The sequence below is a fragment of the Malaclemys terrapin genome, chromosome 2, assembly GCF_027887155.1.
Source record: "Malaclemys terrapin pileata isolate rMalTer1 chromosome 2, rMalTer1.hap1, whole genome shotgun sequence".
Taxonomy (NCBI): domain Eukaryota; kingdom Metazoa; phylum Chordata; order Testudines; family Emydidae; genus Malaclemys; species Malaclemys terrapin.
Window position 1 is genome coordinate 212,203,576 of NC_071506.1, and position 24,667 is coordinate 212,228,242.

The following is a 24,667-nucleotide window of genomic DNA, read 5'->3' on the forward strand; positions in this document are numbered from 1 at the left end:
ATAGCTACAGTAACATAGCTATATTGGTATAGTTTCCATAATGTAGACACATCCGAAGTCTGCACACGTAGCCTGTTTATTATCTGGATCTTAAGCACAGTACATGTCAAACTTTCTTTAAAAATAAGAAAGCGTTTCTGTTCTCTGATTCTATGGGCTGTTTCTTTGCATTCTCTTTAGGATTATATTAAATGAACTATATATCATCCCATATAGGCTATGTAAAAGTGTTTTAGCAATACAGAATTTAGAATGGCTCAGTTTGTTTCATTTATCTGTACCAACGCTGACAGATTTGTATTACATGACAGCTTTTTAAAACTAGAATTCTCAAATGTGCATACATACTACCTTTTTCTTTAAAGAACCTGTATTTGTCAGTTGGTTTATTCCTTTTTGTCTAAGGTGAACTGAAAAATCATTTCATTTGCTAAGTCCTGAGTTAAGGCTTCTGTATTTCTGTTGCAACAGTAAACTATATTTCTAACACCTAAAATAGAGCAGGTGGCTACACTACTCTTTGTTTGATATCATTCAGTGTTTTAGGTCACCTGCAGAATACTGAATATGGGATTTGGTAGGTGGGTACAGGAGGAAATTATTTTTGTACTTTCAAGCCTAGTTTCTTAATGTTGACTCAATATCTCAAAAAGGAACAAACATTTTTATCTCTAAGATGCCTTGAAAATGAAGTCTCATGATCACATAACCACAAAATGCTCTTCAAATAAGTGAGTCAGTAATGTTTTTAAAATTTGGTCTCCTTTTGTAGGTATGCAACTTGGCATAATCACTTGCACACACAAAGTTTGCATATTTGTACACAAAAACATTAGTTTTTACATGTTCAAAACTGTCTCACTATATCTACACTGGAAAAAATTGAAACTAAATGCACACTATAAAAAAAAATTAAATAATGTCCTTGAAAGACAAATATTTATAAAGGCCCAAGCACTAATTTCGTCATTGTATTTGGTCCTCATATTTAGCACTAATTTCTAACTTTTTAAAATATACCAGGTTGACAGTGATGGAAAAAGAGCTAATCAGTGCTTCCACTGAAAAATTTTCTCTGAAACAGCTGTATAAGGAACCAAGTATTTCCCATGCACAGATGATAGATTGTTGTAAGCGACTGCTGGAAGAATCGCTCCCATACCTGCAAGGCATGCACCTCTGCATTTCACACTTTTACTCAGTGTTGCAAGATGGAGACCTCTGTATCCCTTGGAACTGGAAAAGCTGAGGCCTGTCTAATAATCAGAGGAACTGTCTATTTTTTTCTGAGGCTATAAACATGAATTATTTTCTTTTAGAGTAAATTATTTAAACGTGTATTTTGATATCCATATTCTAACTAATCCAAGAATTTCTTTTTAATTGCTGCTCAGAAAGTAGAACTTCAGTTCTAAACAGCTTGCTGAATAATGTACATTATTGCCTGTCCATGCGTAAACATTCTGTACAGTTTCCATACTCCTTTACAAGTCCCATCAAAGGGAAGGGGTAATGAAAGGGCATTTTTGATAGTTAAACAAAACTTTTGAATTGGATTTGAAGGTTACAAAAAGGGTTTTGGTTTGTTTTTCATATACATGAATATTCCAGGATGGATTTTGTTAAGTTCATAGAAATTGTACCTCTAAAGCCAAGCACTATGTACTATCTAAAGTAGGTAATTAACTGGATTCAAAAATTAAGAAATATCTTGTCAAAGTAGTTTTAGGGGCGGCAAAGGCAGTAGAAGTAATTCTAGAGTCCTTCATATATCATTCATTATCTGGTTCCAATACTGTAGTTACATATTGCTGTATATCTTACTGTATAAGAAATATAGAAGGAAAAATCCATCAGTGTTTTTATTATGCAGATAGGAACAGTACTTTGAACATTTGTTTAAGAGGAGTTTATTTTAAATGTCAATCCAATATCTGCCCATTGGAGTAGGTGTTTACACTTTCAAAATTACATCCTCTTGGTAAATATATCTCCAATCTACATTATTGTTACCATAATTTGTTACTGGAGTATAAGATGCATCAATTGTTTTTAAGTACACTGTAGCTGCGGGCATGATTGTGAAACTTTTACTCACACTGGTGAGCACTGATCTGCATGACTAGTCCCGATGAAGTCTAGGGATGGTCATGCAAATCATTGCTCACCAGTGTGAGTAAGAGTTTCAATCAGCCCTGAGGATCAGACATACTGAATTTTATTTAAACTTGATAACTCTATCGTAAGATAAGGATTGAGGGCTTATTTTCCAAGTAAATGTTAGACACATTAAAAAGCTGCTGTTTCACTGTATTTCACACTAGAATACACACCGTGTTTGAGTTCTAAATCTTGCAAAATCATCTGAAAGGAACTAGCCAGTTAACATTTTTTGGACTTGGATTCATCTTTCAGAACTGGCAAAAATACTGTAAAATAAATATGTATAAATTATGTATATTATTTGTGTTATTAAGATTGCCCACCATCTCCCATTATAAGATCGTGTTTTCACTTGCTTATAACTTTGCTGTACTTTAACAATTTAGGCCGAAATTTTCGATGTTAGGTATCTGCCTTAGGCTGAATTTTTTGGAAAACTTCAACTGAAATAGTTCATCATTTCAGAGAATGAGTCAAAGGGAAAAATATTGTTTAGCCCATGTTAAATATTTCTTGCTCTTCTTTGAACTGCTTCAGCACCCCTGTGCTTTGGAGCAAGAGGGTTGATTTGTGTGACAGGGATGTGACTTTTGTCGTCCCCATGAAAATCCACCTGAATTTGGCCAAGTTTTAAGCCTTTGAAGAATTGCATTTCGCACATGCACAGTAGAGCCTTGCTAGAGCTTACCTGCTAAAACTTCTAAAGATTCCATCCTCACTGAGTGTGCTCCAGCCCCTTATGGCTCCTGTGTGTGACAGGACTGTGCCTGCACCAGCCCCACAGAACAGCTGAATATGCTACAGCCCAGGATTACGAGGGCTCAGAATTTCCTTGTAATAGCTGTTTCAGAGTGGTACCGGAACTGATCAGGGAGCCTGTCTCTCCTTTGCTCTCAATATTACCCCTGTCTGAAGTCCACACCAAGGCAGTATGGACGATGTAGCCAGTTGATTTGAAGGTAGAGGGAACAAAAGCTGGACCCGAGCGGAGAGAAAGGAGTAGGCTGGGACAAGGAGTCTTCTGAGAGTGAGACGGGAAGTAACTGACTAGAAGCTGATTGGTAGGGAGAGACCGGGCAAGAAGGAGACTGGGACTGGGAGTCAGTTTGCTGGGAGGGGAAGATGAGGAACGAAGATGAGGCAGGGACAAGGAACCAGTGTGGCAGGGCACCTCGGAGGAGACACATCTGTCAAGGAGTTGGCTGGGTGAAGAGAAGAGACAAGGAGTCTAGGTGGGAGAAGGGGACCGAGATTGGATGAGGAGCCCAGGAAGGGAGATTGAAACTAGGAGCTAGTGTGGAGAGGGGAGAGACCAATCAAAAGCTAGGTGTGGAGAGACAGGGCCTGGCTGGGCAAGGAGTTTGGGGTAGGGAGTGGGGAATGGGGACTAGCTGAGCGAGGAGACTGGGACTGGGTGTGGGGAGGGAAAGAGATGGGGAGCCAGGGAACAGAGGGGATGGGGACAGCATGCCCAGGGGGAAAGACAGACTGGCTGGGCAAGGAGACTGAGATGCGAAGACTAAGGAATGGACGCTGGGAGTGGCCAGGTGAGGAGAATGGGATTGACACAAGGAGCCAGGGCTGGGGAAGAGACAGGACCAGGACAAGTTGGAGGGAAAGGGATGGGACAGAAGGGGTCAGGCTTGGGGGAAATGGGAAGGAGTGTCTGTGCCCACTGGAGCTTGGGTTCTATTCCAGACTCCCCATTCAGAGTCTAGAATAGAACTCAAGATTGCAGAGTCTCACCGTTCCTTTGCTGTCAGCAAACATCTGTGAAACCCTTGTCATAGTGTGTGTCCCATCCTCCACTTGCACTGGTCCACGTAGAGGATGACTGCCTACTCCTGCTATCCGTTACTCTATTGGCTCAAATGGGAGAGGTCTGTGTGGTGAATCTAAAGGTTTCAACCCCGTTGGTGACCCATGTGGGTGTCAATATGATGTCACATTATGGAATTTGTTTTTTCAGTTTCTTTAAAAAAAGCAACTAGGAAATAGCACACAAACTATGTTGAAAATTCAATATTAAGGTTGCAGAATTAAGCACTCAAGAGTTAGGAAATAGCAGAATGTAGATTGCCTAACACAACCCTCAGCATTCTTCACATCTATTTTTGTGTGTGGCATGAGAAAAAAGGGTAGTGATCAATAACTACTACTAATCATAATAAAAATCCAAAGCCAGTTATATTTTCGAGTATTCGTTGATTTCATATTTAATAATCAGATTGGCTGAGACTTGAGACTTTTTCTTCTCTTTTGTTTTGACTACTTAAAATCAAATATTTGAAGGAAAGGTGGGTAACAATTCTTGAATCTCAACCAGTGATCAAAGATTTGAGAGGTGGGCCGTCCATTATCACACCAGGACATTCCAGATCATGTCATTCAGACTTCAAGAAGTAGTTTAGTCTTTACCATTGCTTCAGAAAGGACATTGAAAAGACAATCTTCTGTTTCAGCATCATGTTAATCTTTACAAACTGATAAACATTTAATTTTTAAAGAATAATTCCAACAATAATTCCAATCCTATGTATAACTGTGGCTGTATGATATTCATGCTTTGGCAAACAGGAGCATTAATTTTGGTAATTATATGTCTAGCATTTTAAAGCACTTGAAACTATTATTCTGGTGGTGTGATATGTGAAGACATTCCCCAGTATCCAAAACATTCTCCCCACATATTTACTCACTATGCCTCTTTCACTTCTAGCGCTGTATATGAAAACTGTGAAACCATTGCCCATCTTGTCATTGTACTTTTGACTTTTACATACTATGATCTACTCTCAGGAACTAACAGTTTTTTGTACCCACTTACGATTTAGAAGGTGTTGAAGTGTCAATTTTGAATCTCAGGGCTTGTCCACATGGCTATAGTGTACAGTAAGCTGGGGTGGGAATGTACCGCTCGCTAGCCTGTGTGCTAATTGGCCTTGTGGACCTTGCTACTGCACACTAAAAGTTCCATACTTTTAATGCACAGTAACCGAGTCCACACAGCCAGTTAATGCGCAGCAGGCTAGTGCACTCTGCATTCGGCACCCTGGCGTGCTGGTAAGTAGCTGTGTAGACAAGCCTATATTAGATGTGTGTGGATGGGATAGAAAAGGAAAATTCTCCCATAGAGGACAAGTGGCTGATTAACAATGTAAGTGGATTAATAATTCATCATAACTTTTTCTTGTAGAAAGTAAATTAGGTATATAGCCTAAATTGTGTTCACTGTAGCTGAAATAACCTGTTCCTCTTATGAGGAAAAAGTGAAACTAAAGCCTGTTAATTAAAACTTTTGTCATTCTCCTAATATGCAAGCGTTTGTCCACAAAGAGGATATTTGTATGATTTCATGGATATATGTATATTTATACATGGTGTGAATTGTAAATGTATATAGTAGTGAATTTGTCTCGATTTTTTTCTTGATAAATGTGCACTTTTGGTGATGCTACAGGCCGTCATATCTGACCCAATTGGTAAGGAAAAAGTTTAATTATGGCAAAAAGTTTAATATAAATTTAGAAAGATACAAATTCAGTCTATCCCTGCATAAGCTGAATAGTTGAATATTACAGAGAGGACTCGGTTTAGTTCTTCCAAGATTGAGATTAAAAACTGGGACTCGGTCTTCTCAGAGATTCCAAGAGCAGAAGGGGCCATTGTGATCATCTAATCTGATCTCCTGTAGGCCATAGAACTTCTCCAAAATAATTTCTAGAGCAGATCTTTTAGAAAAACATCCATTCTTGATTTTAAAATTGCTAGTGACGGAAAAATCCACCACACCCCGAGGAAATTGTTCCAATGGTTAATTACCCTCACTGTTAAAAATTTGTCTTATTTCCAGCAGGGGTGATGGACTCTTTCTAAAAGGTGGGGAAGGGGTTTCTGCCCCAGCAGAGCCGGGCCGGAGAGCCCGTGGCCCTCCACCTACCTGGGATGGGGGAGTGCGAGAGCAGTCTCCAGCTCTTGTCCCAGCTCTCCACCCAGGGCAGGTGGAAGGTTTGCAGCTCCCTACAGTTGCCCGCATGGCTCTTACCCTGACCCAGCTTGGCGTGGGGGCGGGGCCTCAGGGGCCAAAGAGCTGCAGCTGGGCTATGGTAAGAGCTGTCTTGGCCCTGGGTGGGGGACCCGGAGGGCAGGGACATGGGCCGGGGGCTGCTCTCAGGCCCCCCCAGCCTGGGCTGGTCGAGTATCTGCGGCTCCCCATAGCTGCCCAGGCTCCCCGAGCTGATCTCCAGCTTTCAACCTGGCCAGGGGATGGGCCTCAGGGGGAAGAGGAGGGGCAGGGGGCCAGGCCCATGGCCAGAAGTGGACAGGACAGGCCCATCTGCCCACCCTGTTCCAGCACCCCTGATTTCCCGTCTGTTTTTGTCTATCTCCAGCTCCCAGCCATTGGATCATGTTATACCTCTTGTCTACTAGATTGAAGAGCCCATTACCAAATATCTGTTCCCCATTTGGGTGCTTACAGACTGTAATCAAGTCATCCTTTAACCTTCTCTTGGGTAAGCTAAATAGCTTGAGCTCCTCTAGTCTATCATTCTATAAGGCATGCTTTCTAATCCTTTAATCATTCTCAGGGCTCTTCTCTGAACTCCCTCCAATGTATTAATGGACACCAGAACTGGTCACAGTATTCCAGCAGTGGTTGCACAAATGCCAAATACAAAGGTAAAATAACCTCTCTACTCCTAGTCAAGAGTCCCATGTTTATGCATCCAAGTATTACATTAGCTCTTTTTGCCATAGCATCACACTGAGAGCTCATATTCGGCTGAATCCACCACAACCCCAAAATCTTTTTCAGAGTCCTTGTTTCCCAGGACGGAGTCCCCATCCTAGAAGTATGGCCTATATTCTTTGTTCCTAAATGTATACATTTGCATTTAACCATATTATATGGATACTGTTTGCTTGTGCCTACCTTACCACGCTCTCTCTGTGACCTGTCCTCTTCATTATTTATCATGCCCCCAATTTTTGTGTCCTCTGCAAGTTTTGTCAGTGATTTTTTTTTTTGTTCTTAATAAAAATGTTAAATTGCATAGGGACAAGAATTGATCCCTGTGGTACCCAAAAGATTTCTGCAGAAAGCTTTTTTTTGTTTTGTTTTGTTAAAAAGACACAGTTGTAAAGAGCATATCCTTTCCTGAACTAACAGAGAAATGCTCTTGTCATGCAGTTGTGTTTACAGATGTGTATTCCTGATGTGATTGTTTAAATAACAAATAAATAATTTTGTGCTCAATTTTAGCTAAGACTCTACTGGGGTACTAAATTGCTGAATAGTCAGGTTGATTGCATTATCAGCTGCTTACTTCAATAACATAATCTTTTAAAATTCTTTTATTTAGTGGAACTTAAATGTTTTGACTGATTTCTGGCTTTTTTTCATATTTCTCTTTCACATTCCACAAATTTTCTTGTAGTGTTCTTTCATTTCCCTGAGTTTATTTGACTATTCTCTGGACTCTTTCTACCTTTTTATGAAATTAGAACTATATAATCTACATTATATACAGATCTCAAGCATGAGCATTTTTAAGGTAGAGTTAGATTAAAGAGTTCATCCATGTATTTTGATTTGTAAGATTAGAAATAAGTGCCTATCTGATGCTCTGAACTCGTACATAGTTTTAAAAATACAAAATATCAGACATTAAAAAATCCATATAATAGTTCTTTGAGTTAATCAAGAGTTTGAGTTCTTATTGATGATGTGTCTTACAAAGGATGACAAATCATTAATGATAAGTTTATTTTTTTCTATATTTATAAAACTTCAACAGAGGTTTAGGATAGAGGAAGGTCTAGATTTCATGAAACTAAACTCCAGTGACCTATTAAAACAAGAATCTTGAACTAACTTTTTAAGTTAGCTGAAACAGCTGTGTTGTAAGGGAGATTCATTCCTAAAGCATGATTGTATCACCCTAGCCCTTCTCAGAATGTTTTGCCATGAGAGTGCAGTTTTAAATTACATACATCTCCTGGCCTGCCTCCTCCCGGGATAGCTCAGCCCATGCTGTGAACTGTACTGACCACCTGGCTGATTCCAGGCCTCTAACACACTGTAGGTTACAAGTGGATTGGGTTGCCACAACCCTGTTTCTATTAGACTACTACCAAGGATATGGAGCTTGGGTTTAAACAGGTGCAGTGAATGGGACTGATCAACAGTAGTGGTAGGTATTTCCTTTTATAGCTTGAGCAAAAGAAAGTAGTTTCAGACACAACCTCAAATTTAAGTTGACACAAGGTTTGATAGGAAAACAACCCTTCTTTTTTAGTTTTAGAACCACCTAGTCTTCACCCTCTCCTGTATTTACAGCTGATTTGGAGAACAAAAGGCAGTTAGATTTAACTTGGCCACACGTGATTTCTTTTTAATTATTTCTGGGTAATGTTTTGTTTTTAAACATCTACTCTGTCAGAGTTTGTTTTTCTTGCAGTATGCAACAGCAGGCTAGGCATGTGTATCTTCAGCACATAATGAAACATTCTGGGATTCATTACTAGAAACAATAATAGGTACCTAGTATCCTTCATCAAGTCTGCTTTTGTAGACCCACGTTCTGTGATCTGGCACCCATTTACTAGCTAAACATAAATATAGTTCATTATCAAGACGCTTCCTTGATACCACATCTAACTACTACACATTATTCTCCCTCATCAAATTGCCATGCTCCAGGGATACATTTTTCTAATTCAGTGTGTTTTTTATGAACAGTTGTATAGTGAATATTTGAGCCCAGTTAATGATATGTACCAAGAACATGGGTTACTTTTTTTCCCCTCTGAATATATTGACACTCAAGAGCTCAACTGTAAGAGTCACGTTTCTAGCCACAGTCACAGATTCTTTGAGCAGTAGTTGGCCATTAAGGGGTGTACATGTGCATACCCCTAAATCCCGGCCTTCTGTAGACTGAAGGTATAAACACCACATCTCTTCTAAAACAATTACTTTTAAGTCTGTTCCTGTATTGGACTGTAAATCCTTCAGAACACACTGTGTATTCAGGGCCCATTTCGGTCAATATATATCTTTGAAAGAAACGTATGTCCAGTGAGCCAGACTTACTGCGAGTAAGTTAATGTTCTTTCTTCATGATAACTGATTCTAGAGCCCCACTGTAAGAGATGAGATACTAGTGACCTCCCTGAAGAGGTGGGCTGATGAACCTTGCTAATTACAGTAACTGAAGAATTCCCTTCCTGAAACCAGAAGCATCGAGAACATGATGATTCATGAAGTTATGCACCAACTCCACAGTGCAGCCCTACAGATTTCAAATAAGGGTGCATTGTGGATACATGCCATTAAAATTGCCAGGCACAGGGACATCAGTTCATAATATGACTGAATGCATACTACTACTCATTCTTTGAGCTCTAGACCTTTCTCCGAAGTCTTAGACCAAGCACAACTAAGCAGTTTAAAAAGCTCTTTGGGGCAGGGATTGCATATCATAATGGAATCCTGGTCCATGGCTACTGCTCCTAGGCACTATGGTAATTCAAATAAATAATTAGCTTAACATAAGAAAGGCCGTACCGGGTCAGACCAAAGGTCCATCTAGCCCAGTATCCTGTCTACCGACAGTGGCCAATGCCAGGTGCCCCAGAGGGAGTGAACCTAACAGGCAATGATCAAGTGATCTCTCTACTGCCATCCATCTCCATCCTCTGACAGAGGCTAGGGACACCATTCCTTACCCGTCCTGGCTAATAGCCATTAATGGACTTAACCACCATGAATTTATCCAGTTCTCTTTTAAACTCTGTTATAGTCCTAGCCTTCACAACCTTCTCAGGAAAGGAGTTCCACAAGTTGACTGTGTGCTGCGTGAAGAAGTACTTCCTTTTATTTGTTTTAAACCTGCTGCCTATTCATTTCATTTGATGACCCCTAGTTCTTGTATTATGGGAATAAGTAAATAACTTTTCCTTATCCACTTTCTCCACATCACTCATGATTTTATATACTTCTATCATATCCCCCTTTAGTCTCCTCTTTTCCAAGCTGAAGAGTCCTAGCCTCTTTAATCTCTCCTCATATGGGACCCGTTCCAAACCCTTAATCATTTTAGTTGCCCTTTTCTGAACCTTTTCTAGTGCCAGTGTATTTTTTTTGAGATGAGGAGACCACAGCTGTACGCAGTATTCGAGATGAGGGTGTACCATCGATTTATATAAGGGCAATAATATATTCTCAGTCTTATTCTCTATCCCCTTTTTAATGATTTCTAACATCCTGTTTGCTTTTTTGACCACCTCTGCACACTGTGTGGACATTTTCAGAGAACTATCCATGATGTCTCCAGGATCTTTTTCCTGACTTGTTGTAGCTAAATTAGCCCCCATCATATTGTATGTATAGTTGGGGTTATTTTTTCCAATGTGCATTACTTTACATTTATCCACATTAAATTTCATTTGCCATTTTGTTGCCCAATCACTTAGTTTTGTGAGATCTTTTTGAAGTTCATCACAGTCTGCTTTGTACTTAACTATCTTTAGCAGTTTAGTATCATCTGCAAACTTTGCCACCTCACTGTTTACCCCTTTCTCCAGATCATTTATGAATAAGTTGAATAGGATCAGTCCGAGGACTGACCCTTGGGGAACACCACTAGTTACCCCTCTCCATTCTGAGAATTTACCATTTATTCCTACCCTTTGTTCCCTGTCTTTTAACCAGTTCTCAATCCTTCCCTTTTATCCCATGGCAGCTTAATTTACATAAGAGCCTTTGGTGAGGGACCTTGTCAAAGGCTTTCTGGAAATCTAAGTACACTATGTCCACTGGATTCCCCTTGTCCACATGTTTGTTGACCCCTTCAAAGAATTCTAATAGATTAGTAAGACACGATTTCCCTTTACAGAAACCATGTTGACTATTGCTCAACAGTTTTGTTTTTCTATGCGTCGGACAATTTTATTCTTAACTATTGTTTCGACTAATTTGCCCGGTACAGACGTTAGACTTACCGGTCTGTAATTGCCGGGATCACCTCTAGAGACCTTTTTAAATATTGGCGTTACGTTAGCTAACTTCCAGTCATTGGGTACAGAAGCCGATTTAAAGGACAGGTTACAAACCTTAGTTAACAGTTCCGCAACTTCACATTTGAGTTCTTTCAGAACTCTTGGGTGAATGCCATCTGGTCCCGATGACTTGTTAATGTTAAGTTTATCAATTTATTCCAAAACCTCTCTCGTGACACTTCAATCCGTGACAGTTCCTCAGATTTGTCACCTACAAAAGCCAGCTCAGGTTTGGGAATTTCCCTAACATCCTCAGCCGTGAAGACTGAAGCAAAGAATCCATTTAGTTTCTCCGCAATGACTTTATCGTCTTTAAGCGCTCCTTTTGTATCTCGATCATCAAGGGGCCCCACTGGTTGTTTAGCAGGCTTCCTGCTTCTGATGTACTTAAAAAACATTTTGTTATTACCTTTGGAGTTTTTGGCTAGCCGTTCTTCAAACTCCTCTTTGGCTCTTCTTATTACATTCTTGCACTTAATTTGGCAGTGTTTATGCTCCTTTCTATTTGCCTCACTAGGATTTGACTTCCACTTTTTAAAGGAAGTCTTTTTATCTCTCACTGCTTCTTTTACATGGTTGTTAAGCCAAGGTGGCTCTTTTTTAGTTCTTTTACTGTGTTTCTTAATTTGGAGTATACATTGAAGTTGGGCCTCTATTATGGTGTCTTTAAAAAGCGCCCATGCAGCTTGCAGGGATTTCACTTTAGTCACTGTACCTTTTAACTTCTGTTTAACTAACCCCCTCATTTTTGCATAGTTCCCCCTTTTGAAATTAAATGCCACAGTGTTGGGCTGTTGAGCTGTTCTTCCCACCACAGGGATGTTGAATGCTATTGTATTATGGTCACTATTTCCAAGCGGTCCTGCTATAGTTACCTCTTGGACCAGCTCCTGCACTCCACTCAGGACTAAATCTAGAGTTGCCTCTCCCTTGTGGGTTCCCGTACCAGCTGCTCCATGAAGCAGTCATTTAAAGTATTGAGAAATTTTATCTCTGCATTTCGTCCTGAAGTGAAATGTTCCCAGTCAATATGGGGATAATTGAAATCCCCCACTATTATTGAGTTCTTAATTTTGATAGCCTCTCTAATTTCCCTTAGCATTTCATCATCACTATCACCGTCCTGGTCAGGTGGTCGATAATAGATCCCTAATGTTATATTCTTATAAGAGCATGAAATTTCTATCCATAGAGATTCTATGGAACATGCGGATTTGCTTAAGATTTTTACTTCATTTGATTGTACATTTTCTTTCACATATAGTGCCACTACCCCTCCCTCCCCCCCGCACGACCTGTTCTGTCCTTCCGATATATTTTGTACCCTGGAATGATTGTGTCCCATTGATTGCTCTCAGTCCACCAGGTTTCTGTGATGCCTATTATATCAATATCCTCCTTTATCACAAGGCACTCTAGTTCACCCATCTTATTATTTAGACTTCTAGCATTTGTGTACAAGCACTTTAAAAACTTGTCACTGTTTATTTGTCTTCCCTTTTCTGATGTATCATTCTTTTTTATGTGAAGTAGTAGGTAGTGGCTCTTTGCCATTCAGGGTGTGTAACCTTGCCTCCCCAGTATGACTATGGGACAGAAGCTCTGAGAATTTGGTCTAGTGGGTCAGTCCTGTTGACTCTTCCTCAGAAGTTGGAGCGGGGGCGGGGAGGAAATGGAAGCTAACTCTAAATCTGTTAATTTGAACATAGTTTTATCTTTGTATGTGACAGAAAAAGGGATGAGAATAGCTTCATGGACCCTCCTGCTGGTGGACAGAGAAACTGAGGCTCAGTTGGGGGTACATGGTATTTACACCATTGGTGTATGGAATGATGGGCTCAAGAGACATGTACCCTGACATGCAAACTATAGTTCAAAAAGTTTGTGACAGTATTAATAGGCACGTAACTCCTATATGTGTGGCTCTGTGGTGGCAATGTCATGAAGAACTGTAATTTAACTATTCTCTCTATTGCTAATTAATTTAACTAGTCAAACTTGGAGCAACCCAAACAAAATGGGTTTAAATTGCATTCAGTGTAGTCACTCCATGTCCTTAAAAGACCTGAAGATGAGTCAATAGTGTCTGTAATACAACCTAAAAGATGCCTTGTGATCCCACTTTGTCCTCAAGCAGACGTTTAGCATGGTTGTAGTTCTTTTTCCCTGACCATCACTTTGTGTGCTGGTTAGTACACTATTCCCCTTGACACGTTCACTAATAAAAACTTCAGCGCCTCTCAGTTACCATGGCTATGGCACCTATTAATCTTCAGGAATAAAAGTTGAAGTTATTGATACGCTCTTCAGTTCTCTCTTATGGTGCTTCTCTATCAACCCTTTTCCTTCTCTGGGATTCTTCTACAACAAAAATTCTATAGCTTCAAGGGATTGGGGGGGGGGGGGTTATTTCAGAAATCCAGGGTAATAGCAGCAGTAATCTAAGATCAGAATAAAGCAGGGGAGGGCAAACTAAGGCCCATGGGCTGGATCTGGCCCATCAGGGCTTTCAATCCAGCCCGCGGATTGCCAGTCCCTGGCTCAGTTGGGCTAAGGCAGGCTCCCTGCCTGCCCTGGCCCCACGCTGCTCCCAGAAGCGGCCAGCACCATGTCCCTGCGTCCCCTGGGAGGGAGTGGGGGGCAGAGGGATCTGCGCACTGCCCTCGCCTGCAGGCACCGCCCCCCACAGCTCCCGTTGGCTGGGAATGGGGAACCGTGGCCAATGGGAGCTTCGGAGGTGGTACGCACAGGCAAGGACAGCATGCAGCAGAGACGTCTGCCTGGCCTCACCCCACCCCTAGGAGCTGCTGCCAGACATGCTGGCCACTTCCGGGAGCGGAGTGGGGCCAGGGCAGGCAGGGAGCCTGCCTTAGCCCTGCGGCACACCGCTGCCACCCCAGAGGTAAGCGCTGCTGGGCCAGAGCCCACATCCTCCACCCCAACCCCCTGCCCTGAGTCCCCTAACCTCCTGCCTTGAGACCCCTGCTGCACCCCAATCCCTTGCCCTGAGCCCCTTCTTGCACACCGCACTCCCTCCCGCACCCCAGCCCTACATTCATGGCCCTGCATACAATTTCCCCACTCAAATGTGGCCCTTGGGCCAAAAAGTTTGCCTACTCCTGGGATAAAGGTTCCTTATGTACAGAGTAAGATGGGTTCTCTTTGAGGCCTGAGATCTGAATCACTTATTTCTGTATTTTTTTCCTGAATTATATCAGGTCAATATCCTGCAAACTATACCAACTTGGCCTGCATTCTCTTCATAAACTAAACAAGTTTAGGCATAATAAATATATGAAAGGAATATTCAGGGAAAACCTAGGTGCTGTAAGATTTAATACTAAGCGGTACTCTGCCCCCTGAGTTAAAGATGCAACCACAAAAAAATTGAGGGACCTGCGGTGAAAAGAAATGAGATCTGGAGCAGTAATGCGGAACATCAACAGGGTCATAAATTGGTGAAGATGAATGTGCCCCGTGGTGCACCTTTGTGTAGTCATAATCCAGTCAATGTGTTATCCAGGTGCTTTCATTTATATTTAGCATAACATAAATCTATTGCATGTGTAGGAGCAAATATTGCCACTTAAGTTGTCAGCTAAGGGGTGCTCTGCCTTTTTATTATCAAAAGGAGCTAATAAATCATAGAGTTCTGTGTTTACAATTAAAATGGTACAGTCCTCTTTCACATTAATGTTTGCATTCTTCCACATTGTTTTGTTTTCCCATCTAATTTTATATTTGTCGGTATTGTAATAGTTTTCCTGTTCTGTCCACTAGTGATGTTTGCTTCTAATATTATATCAATTTTGCATAAATAAAAAGAAAAAATGTAAACAATGTTAAGTTTTTCCTGGTCTTTATTTATTTAGCCTGGGTCTCAGCAGTACCATGTTATAGCCGCTGTCTCACCACTTTTCTGGTTAGCATGTTTAAAAACTGTTTTATTTTATAGTTCATAGAATCATAGAATATCAGAGTTGGAAGGGACCTCAAGAGGTCATCTAGTCCAACCCCCTGCTCAAAGCAGGACCAATTCCCAGCTAAATCATCCCAGCCAGGGCTTTGTCAAGCCGGGCCTTAAAAACCTCCAAGGAAGGAGACTCCACCACCTCCCTAGGTAACGCATTCCAGTGTTTCACCACCCTCCTAGCGAAAGTTTTTCCTGATATCCAACCTGGACCTCCCCCACTGCAACTTGAGACCATTGCTCCTTGTTCTGTCGTCTGCCACCACTGAGAACAGCCGAGCTCCATCCTCTTTGGAACCCCCCTTCAGGTAGTTGAAGGCTGCTATCAAATCCCCCCTCATTCTTCTCTTCTGGAGACTAAACAATCCCAGTTCCCTCAGCCTCTCCTCATAAGTCATGTGCTCCAGACCCCTAATCATTTTTGTTGCCCTCCGCTGGACTCTTTCCAATTTTTCCACATCCTTCTTGTAGTGTGGGGCCCAAAACTGGACACAGTATTCCAGATGAGGCCTCACCAATGTCGAATAAAGGGGAACGATCACGTCCCTCGATCTGCTGGCAATGCCCCTACTTATACAGCCCAAAATGCCGTTAGCCTTATTGGCAACAAGAGCACACTGTTGACTCATATCCAGCTTCTCGTCCACTGTGACCCCTAGGTCCTTTTCTGCAGAACTGCTACCTAGCCATTCGGTCCCTAGTCTGTAGCAGTGCATGGGATTCTTCCGTCCTAAGTGCAGGACTCTGCACTTGTCCTTGTTGAACCTCATCAGGTTTTTTTCGGCCCAATCTTCTAATTTGTCTAGGTCCCTCTGTATCCGATCCCTACCCTCTAGTGTATCTACCATGCCTCCTAGTTTAGTGTCATCTGCAAACTTGCTGAGAGTGCAGTCCACACCATCCTCCAGATCATTAATAAAGATATTAAACAAAACCAGCCCCAGGACCGACCCTTGGGGCACTCCGCTTGAAACCGGCTGCCAACTAGACATGGAGCCATTGATCACTACCCGTTGAGCCCTATGATCTAGCCAGCTTTCTATCCACCTTACAGTCCATTCATCCAGCCCATACTTCTTTAACTTGGCGGCAAGAATACTGTGGGAGACCGTATCAAAAGCTTTGCTAAAGTCAAGGAATAACACATCCACTGCTTTCCCCTCATCCACAGAGCCAGTTATCTCATCATAGAAGGCAATTAGGTTAGTCAGGCACGACTTCCCCTTCGTGAATCCATGCTGACTGTTCCTGATCACTTTCCTCTCCTCTAAATGTTTCATAATTGATTCCTTGAGGACCTGCTCCATGATTTTTCCAGGGACTGAGGTGAGGCTGACTGGCCTGTAGTTCCCCGGATCCTCCTTCTTCCCTTTTTTAAAGATGGGCACTACATTAGCCTTTTTCCAGTCATCTGGGACCTCCCCCGATCGCCATGAGTTTTCAAAAATAATGGCTAATGGCTCTGCAATCTCACCCGCCAACTCCTTTAGCACCACCGGCCCCATGGACTTGTGCACGTCCAGTTTTTCTAAATAGTCCCGAACCACTTCTTTCTCCACAGAGGGTTGGTCACCTTCTCCCCATGCTGTACTGCCCAGTGCAGCAGTCTGGGAGCTGACCTTGTTCGTGAAGACAGAGGCAAAAAAATCATTGATTACATTAGCTTTTTCCACATCCTCGGTCACTAGGTTGCCTCCCTCATTCAGTAAGGGGCCCACACTTTCCTTGATTTTCTTCTTGTTGCTAACATACCTGAAGAAACCCTTCTTGTTACTCTTAACATCTCTTGCTAACTGCAACTCCAAGTGTGATTTGGCCTTCCTGATTTCACTCCTGCACGCCTGAGCAATATTTTTATACTCCTCCCTGGTCATTTGTCCAATCTTCCACTTCTTGTAAGCTTCTTTTTTGCGTTTAAGATCAGCAAGGATTTCGCTGTTTAGCCAAGCTGGTCGCCTGCCATATTTACTATTCTTTCTACACATCGGGATGGTTTGTTCCTGCAACCTCAATAAGGATTCTTTAAAATACAGCCAGCTCTCCTGGACCCCTTTGCCCTTCATGTTATTCTCCCAGGGGATCCTGCCCATCTGTTCCCTGAGGGAGTCAAAGTCTGCTTTTCTGAAGTCCAGGGTCCGTATTCTGCTGCTCTCCTTTCTTCCTTGTGTCAGGATCCTGAACTCGACCATCTCATGGTCACTGCCTCCCAGATTCCCATCCACTTTTGCTTCCCCTACTAGTTCTTCTCTGTTTGTGAGTAGCAGGTCAAGAAAAGCTTTGCCCCTAGTTGGTTCCTCCAGCACTTGCACCAGGAAATTGTCCCCTACACTATCTAAAAATTTCCTGGATTGCCTGTGCACCACTGTATTGCTCTCCCAGCAGATATCAGGGTGATTAAAGTCTCCCATGAGAACCAGGGCCTGCGATCTAGCAACTTCTGCTAGTTGCCAGAAGAAAGCCTCGTCCACCTCATCCCCCTGGTCTGGTGGTCTATAGCAGACTCCAACCACGACATCACCCTTGTTGCTCACACTTCTCAACTTTATCCAGAGACTCTCAGGTTTTTCTGCAGTTTCATACCGGAGCTCTGAGCAGTCATACTCCTCTCTTACATACAACGCAACTCCCCCACCTTTTCTGCCCTGCCTGTCCTTCCTGAACAGTTTATATCCATCCATGACAGTACTCCAGTCATGTGAGTTATCCCACCAAGTCTCTGTTATTCCAATCACATCATAGTTCCCTGACTGTGCCAGGACTTCCAGTTCTCCCTGCTTGTTTCCCAGGCTTCTTGCATTTGTGTATAGGCACTTAAGATAACTCATCGATCGTCCCTCTTTCTCAGCATGAGACAGGAGTCCTCCCCTCTTGCGCTCTCCTGCTTGTGCTTCCTCCCAGGATCCCATTTCCCCACTTACCTCAGGGCTTTGGTCTCCTTCCCCCGGTGAACCTAGTTTAAAGCCCTCCTCACTAGGTTAGCCAGCCTGCTGGCGAAGATGCTCTTCCCTCTCTTCGTTAGGTGGAGCCCGTCTCTGCCTAGCACTCCTTCTTCTTGGAACACCATCCCATGGTCGAAGAATCCAAAGCCTTCTCTCCGACACCACCTGCGTAGCCATTTGTTGACTTCCACGATTCGACGGTCTCTACCCCGGCCTTTTCCTTGCACAGGGAGGATGGACGAGAACACCACTTGTGCCTCAAACTCCTTTATCCTTCTTCCAAGAGCCACGTAGTCTGCAGTGATCCGCTCAAGGTCATTCTTGGCAGTATCATTGGTGCCCACGTGGAGAAGCAGGAAGGGGTAGCGATCCGAGGGCTTGATGAGTCTCGGCAGTCTCTGTCACATCGTGTATCCTAGCTCCTGGCAAGCAGCAGACCTCTCGGTTTTCCCGGTCGGGGCGGCAGATAGATGACTCAGTCCCCCTGAGGAGGGAGTCCCCGACCACCACCACCCTCCTCCTCCTCTTGGGAGTGGTGGTCATGGAACCCCCATCCTTAGGACAGTGCATCTTTTGCCTTCCAATCGGTGGAGTCTCCTTCTGCTCCCTTCCCTCAGATGGGTCATCTAGTCCATTCTCCGCATTAGTACCTGTAGAGAGAACATGGAAACGATTGCTCACCTGTATTTCCATTGCTGGTACATGGACGCTCCTCTTTCTCCTTCTGGAGGTCACATGCTGCCAAACCTCCTCACAATCCTTCTGTCCCTGCTGCGCCTGCTCTGAATCTTCAGAACATTGCGGCCGTCGAAGCATCTCCTGACATCTGTCCAGGAAATCTTCATTTTCCCTTATGCAACTCAGAGTCGATACTCGTTTCTCCAGCCCTCGAACCTTCTCTTCCAATATGGCGACCAGCTTGCACTTTGTACAGACAAAGTCGCTTCTGTCCTGTGGAAGAAAGACAAACATAGCACAATCTGTGCAGGTTACAACAGCTGATCGCTCACCTTCCATATCACCGTCCTCTTAAGAGCTTCCTCAACTGTTGCAGAAACTACTCAGAGAAACCTGCAGATGAAAGCCTCGGTGCGCTCTCCCCACGCGAACTCCCACTGTTAGCCTCTGCTGTTTGCCACTCAGCTGGTTCGCTGCTGACTGCCCTTATATACCAGTCAGGCCCACTCAAGGCCCACCTGGAACAAAGCACTCCCAATTCACACTTTTCAAACAAACAAGCAAGCAATCAAGCACACGGTCAAACTGACCAACTGTCCCAGTAGCAGGCACTCAGATACTCACCAACACAGCCCCCCTAATGCAGCACTTAGCGTACCTCCTCTTGGACAGCTCCCAGGCAAACTCCCGCTGTTAGCCTCTGCTGTTCGCCGCATCTACAGTGGCCACGGATACCATGTTAGCATTCTTCTGGCAAGAACCATCTTTAAACTATGGGCTTTGCTCTAATCTAAACAAATAAAAACAGAATTTGGGGATGCTGTGTATTTTTTTACCCAATTGTATTCTATGCCAGTTTGGCATGGCCAGTATAGATGGGGATGAATCTTATGAGCAAGTTCCAAAATGGTACTTTAGCCTACGCTCCTAGAGTACAGCATGGTTTGGAACTTGCTACTGACATAACTTAGGGCATGGCTACACTTGCAGATGTAGAGCGCTTTGAATTAAACCAGCCTTCGTAGAACGCAGTAGGGAAAGCGCTGTAGTCTGTCCACACTGACAGCTTCAAGCACAGGGGCTTGGCCACATTTGTGGCACTTGCAGCGGCATTGGGAGTGGTGCATTATGAGCAGCTATCCCAGCATGCAAGTGACTGCAACATGCTTTTAAAATGGAAGGGTTGGGGTGGAGTGTGAGAGGGAGTGTGGTGTGTATATGGGAGGGGGAGAGTGGGTTATTGGGGGGCTGAGAGCATGTCAACCAGACCTTCCTCTCCCCCCCCACCTCTCTCTCCTACACACAGCATTCCACAGTAATGGCTTGCATGCCGGCTGTCAGAAACGGAGCTTTGAAAGGGCATTTCTGCATTCCTACAGTGATTCAAAACAATGACAAGAGTGGCCACTTGATTTAAGGGGATTATGGGACGTTTCCTGAGGCCGATCAGAGCGCAGTAACCCAACACCTTGTTCACACTGACGCCCAGGTGTTGTAGCCAAGGCACAGCAAACATTATTCCTCTCGCCGAGGGGGAGTACCAGCAGCGCTGTAGCCACGGAGTCAGAGCGCTCTACGTGCCTTGCCAGTGAGGATGGGTAGTGAGCTAGTGTGTCCGGGGCTCCTTTATTGTGCTGTAACTTGCAAGTGTAGCCAAGCCATTAGTCTAAATGTCTATCTGAGTAGTGGCAAAGGAAGAGAAAGGAGGAGTCCCTTGAGAAGAAAAGGGAAAGGTCATACGCTAAGCAAGTCTCTACATGTATCATCCTCCTTTTCTCTCATCCCTTTGCTGTCTCAAGTGCTAGTTCTCTTTTCCTTTCAACTTAAACAATGGCTCTGTGATGGGGTGTACTCCTCACGCTAGCCCTGCAAAAGCTGAATTGGGCCAAATAGGCTGCAATCTGTGAGAATGAAACCTCTGAGGAAAGCCCTAATTAAGGGAGACTCACCTGTGGGAACAGGTGGGGCTTATATAAAGAAAGGAAATTGGAAGCAGAGGAGGCTGCAGGGAGGCAGTCTCGCTCTAGAAGAAGGGATGGGGCTGGGGCTATAAAGACAAGTAGCCCATGGTTATTCCCCAGGAGGAGGGAGCTAAGAGGCTGGTAAATCCAGAGGAGTAGGGAGGGCCAGAAGGTAAGGAAGAGGCTCAAGAAAAGGCAGCAAGGTGCAGGAGGGAACAGACCGTGGCTACTGCTTAGAGCAGTGGTTCTCAAACTTTTATAGTGGTGACCCTTAGGGGGGAGGGTTAGCTCAGTGGTTTGAGCATTGGCCTGCTAAACCCAGGCTTGTGAGTTCAATCCTTGAGGGGGCTATTTAGGGATCTGGGGCAAAAAATCTGTCTGGGGATTGGTCCTATTTTGAGCAGGGGGTTGGACGAGATGACCTCCTGAGGTTTCTGATATTCTGAGTCCAAACCCCTATCACATAACAAGCCTCTGAATGCAAACCCCCTTATAAATTAAAAACACCCATTATAAATGCTGGAGGCAAAGTGGGGTTTGGGAGGGGAGACTAACAGCTCATGACCCCCCATGTAAGAACCTTGTGACCCCCTGAGGGCTCCTGACCCCCAGTTTGAGAAGCCCTGGTTTAGAGGGTCCCTGAGCTGAAACCTGGAGTAGAAGATGGGCCTGGGTTCCCCTGTTAGCCCCTGAGGCAGTGAATGGGAGGACTGCCTGAGGCTGCTGGTGAGCAGAGACTTTGATACAAATCCCCAGAAGGGGAAACCACACGGTGACCTGGCCAGAGGGCTGAATCATGAGGAGAAGACTGTAGTTCCTGGGATGAGAGAAGGGCCACAGAGGCAGAAAGAGACAGTGCAACTGCAGGAAGGAGTGTTGGCCACGCAGAGCTAATCCCCAGAATGGCAAGGAGGGGGGTGTCACCTGGGGTTTGTCACAAGCTCCTTGATCTGAAATGGCCAAGGAAAAATCCCCACTCTCCCAAACCGATAAATACGACAGTAACAGATAGTGTGCACTCAGCAAATCTGAGAGTGGAGTTTCAGAAGTGTTGAGAAACCGGTTTACTCTGCTCCCACTGAAGTCAAAATTTCTCTGGGAGCTGAGTTAGGCCAATATCGAGCACTTTTTTTAAATCCCATCCTCAGAGTATAATAAAACTCCATCTGTTTCATTACAAAATCTTTACACCACACTTGCCCTTGGACCTAAGGCACAGTAGATGTGCATTTAAATGTGTCCTAGCAGTTTTTCAATATAGCTGTGCTTTATGAAAAATCTGATACTTTCATAATCAAGCTGAGTGATCTAAGGTTAGAGGAGGCATCTTTATTAAATAGATCTACCTCTCTGCTCTTTCCTGATGCAAAGATGAACCTTTCTAGTTTTTGTGAGCCTCAAATGTCCTTTAATTTAAATTTTAAAGTTATAAAAGAGAGGTTATCACTGGAATGTATGTTCCTCTTCGAATACTTGCTCATGTCCATTCCTGCCTCTGCTCAGCCTCCTCCCCCAAGTCCCTGCCCATGCTCCACCCCCCATTTGGCCCCCTCCCCTGAGAACTTCTACTGCTTGCGCTTCTCTGCCCCATCCCCCCCTCCCCCGAGAGGCCCCCCCCACCCGAGGAAAAAAATTCTCTCGCAACTGTGCATGCAGCGCGGTCATATCATGGAATGGACATCAGTAACACATTTCAAAGAGCAACAGGTACGGAAAGGTTAGTAACCATATTTTTCAGTATTAACAAGCCTTATTAAGGAACCACTGAAGATCACCTTTCAAAAATCCAAGCAATAAGATATGTTAACGAGAGATTTCACTAGTAGGAACTGATCTTATGTTTTCATTATAGTTGCCTAAATCTGAAAGGACCATTACAAAATGTTAATCTAAGCCCCTTCACTCCATACAAACATATAAACCTCCTGCAAGAGAAGGATCCTCGTGTAATCGGTTAGAAACCTGGCATCACAGTATACCTACTCCTAGTTCAGAGTATTGTTAAATCACTCCTTACATCCTCAGCTATAGAGGAACAAGGGAATGAAAAGACTTTTTAATTAATAACTGCACCTTTTTATGAGACTTCCTTTACTGCCTTTTACCATTTTATGGAGAAGTGAAACTCCATTCTACACAGTGAATTGCTCAGTAGCAAATTTTCTGGAGTAATCTCTGATTTTTTTTTCATGATTTTTAAAAAAATCTAGATGTAGCAAACTCTATAAAGCAAAAGATCATTTGTACATGCATGCTAAAGAGGCAGTATGTTGTAATAAAACAAATCAATATTGTACACTATTACATGGCCTTCTGTAATATATTCCCAGGTCTAGTAAAGATTGGTTTGTAATGGTCTGCTGTATATATATTTCCACAGCTACTGGAACTACTCAGCAAGAAAGGGTTTCTGAATAAAACTATTTAACACTTTTGATTTTCAAAGAGTTTTACAAACACTAATTTTTGCCTCACTTCAGTGAGGTAAGTAGTAGTAGTATTCCTGACTTACGAACGAGGAGCCTGAGCAAAGAAGGCAAGTGACTTGTCTAAGGTCACAGTGAAAGTGGGTAACTGAGGTGGTACTAGAACTCAGGAGTTCTTAGCTCCCAATTCTGTATCCAAGCCTACACTATGCCCCTCTTGCAAAGACACATCATGGAGGAGCTCTATGTCCCTGAGTAGCTCCAAAGGATTCCCACAAAGTTTCAAGCTGCAGCTAACACCTTTTCTGCAAAAGGAGGACAGTTAGGACTCCTTACAAATCCTGGCCGCACTGTCCTTTTAAGCTCCGCATGCATGCTTCTATTCATGAGGGAGCTAGGAACCCCTGAGTTCTAACCTTAGCTCTGATAACTGATGCTCTTTATGGCCATGGGCCACTTAACCTCTCTGCCTCAATACCTGGTAGAACAAGTCCAAGCATGTTCTGAGTTATAGGATGAAGGTCAAGCCCCTTTACTGCAAAGAAGATTAAAGAGTTTAATTGGGGAGCAGATGGAGGTATACTGGAAAGATTGCAGAGAGTAAGCTCTTGATGATAGAGTATTATGCTAACGCTGCCTAGGTCAAATATTTGCATTCAGCACAACTAATGGAATGTTAGGTTAGCTTATCAATAATCATAAATGGGCTAGGACTCCCATTTTGTTTTGTTTTATGACCATTTATTTTACAGACAAAAAATGAGATTTCAAACCTCAGTTTTCAAAACATTTTTTCACAATCTCCATTGGGCATTTATATAGGTTGTACCCTCATTGACAGAGTCACAAGTAACTAACACTGAAGAAAAGTTGAATACACACTGTTCCGTCAAAAGAAATTGCCACTTTCCTATGGCAGATTCAAAAATACAAATGATAGTACAAACTAAAAAACACCTGCGCATTTTCTGAGAACTTTGAGTATTAACTTCAATAGCACTGTATAGGGATCTGGTATGTGGCTTTAAATCTGGAAGCCTGAACACTTGAAATGTGAAAGGCAAACTGGAATAAATGCAAGATCGACTTGTTTCCTTTTTGTTGTATTTGTTATTGTAAACCTAGCTCCCAGGTCATAACCCTAGGATTGTCTCTTTAGTTATGATCTTATTTAGAGTCAAATTTTGTGTCCTATAGCTTTAACCATAGCCTGCATTATTAAAAATGAATTTAATGGTCCTCTAGGAGCGAACTCTGCAGGTAGCAAACAAGAATCTTGGTATATATTGTCTTCAATTATTCATTCTGGACTATGGGGATTTGTGAAATGTATTTCTAGCTAAGCTCAAAGCCATTATACTAATGCTAGCAACAGGGCTATGCTATTTAGTTTAACAGAAAAGGACATGATTGCCCTCCTCAAGTTTCCTGTTTATTAAATGCAATAAAATATTACAAAGTTTCCTA

The 24,667-nt window shown here is 43.1% G+C and overlaps 1 protein-coding gene across 7 annotated transcripts in view; it reads left to right on the forward strand.

Moving 5' to 3' along the window:
• TCAIM (T cell activation inhibitor, mitochondrial) overlaps window positions 1-7,425 on the forward strand; it is a 56,245-nt gene extending 48,820 nt beyond the window's left edge. For 5 of the 7 annotated variants that reach the window (XM_054019821.1, XM_054019820.1, XM_054019822.1 and 2 more), the window contains exon 11: window positions 1,024-7,425. In XM_054019821.1, coding sequence (XP_053875796.1) covers window positions 1,024-1,249 — 226 coding nt within the window. In that variant the 3' untranslated portion in view covers window positions 1,250-7,425. The remainder of the gene's footprint in view (window positions 1-1,023) is intronic. The other 2 variants (XR_008443983.1, XM_054019823.1) reach the window with 2 other exon arrangements.
• The last annotated feature ends 17,242 nt before the right edge of the window (window positions 7,426-24,667 follow it).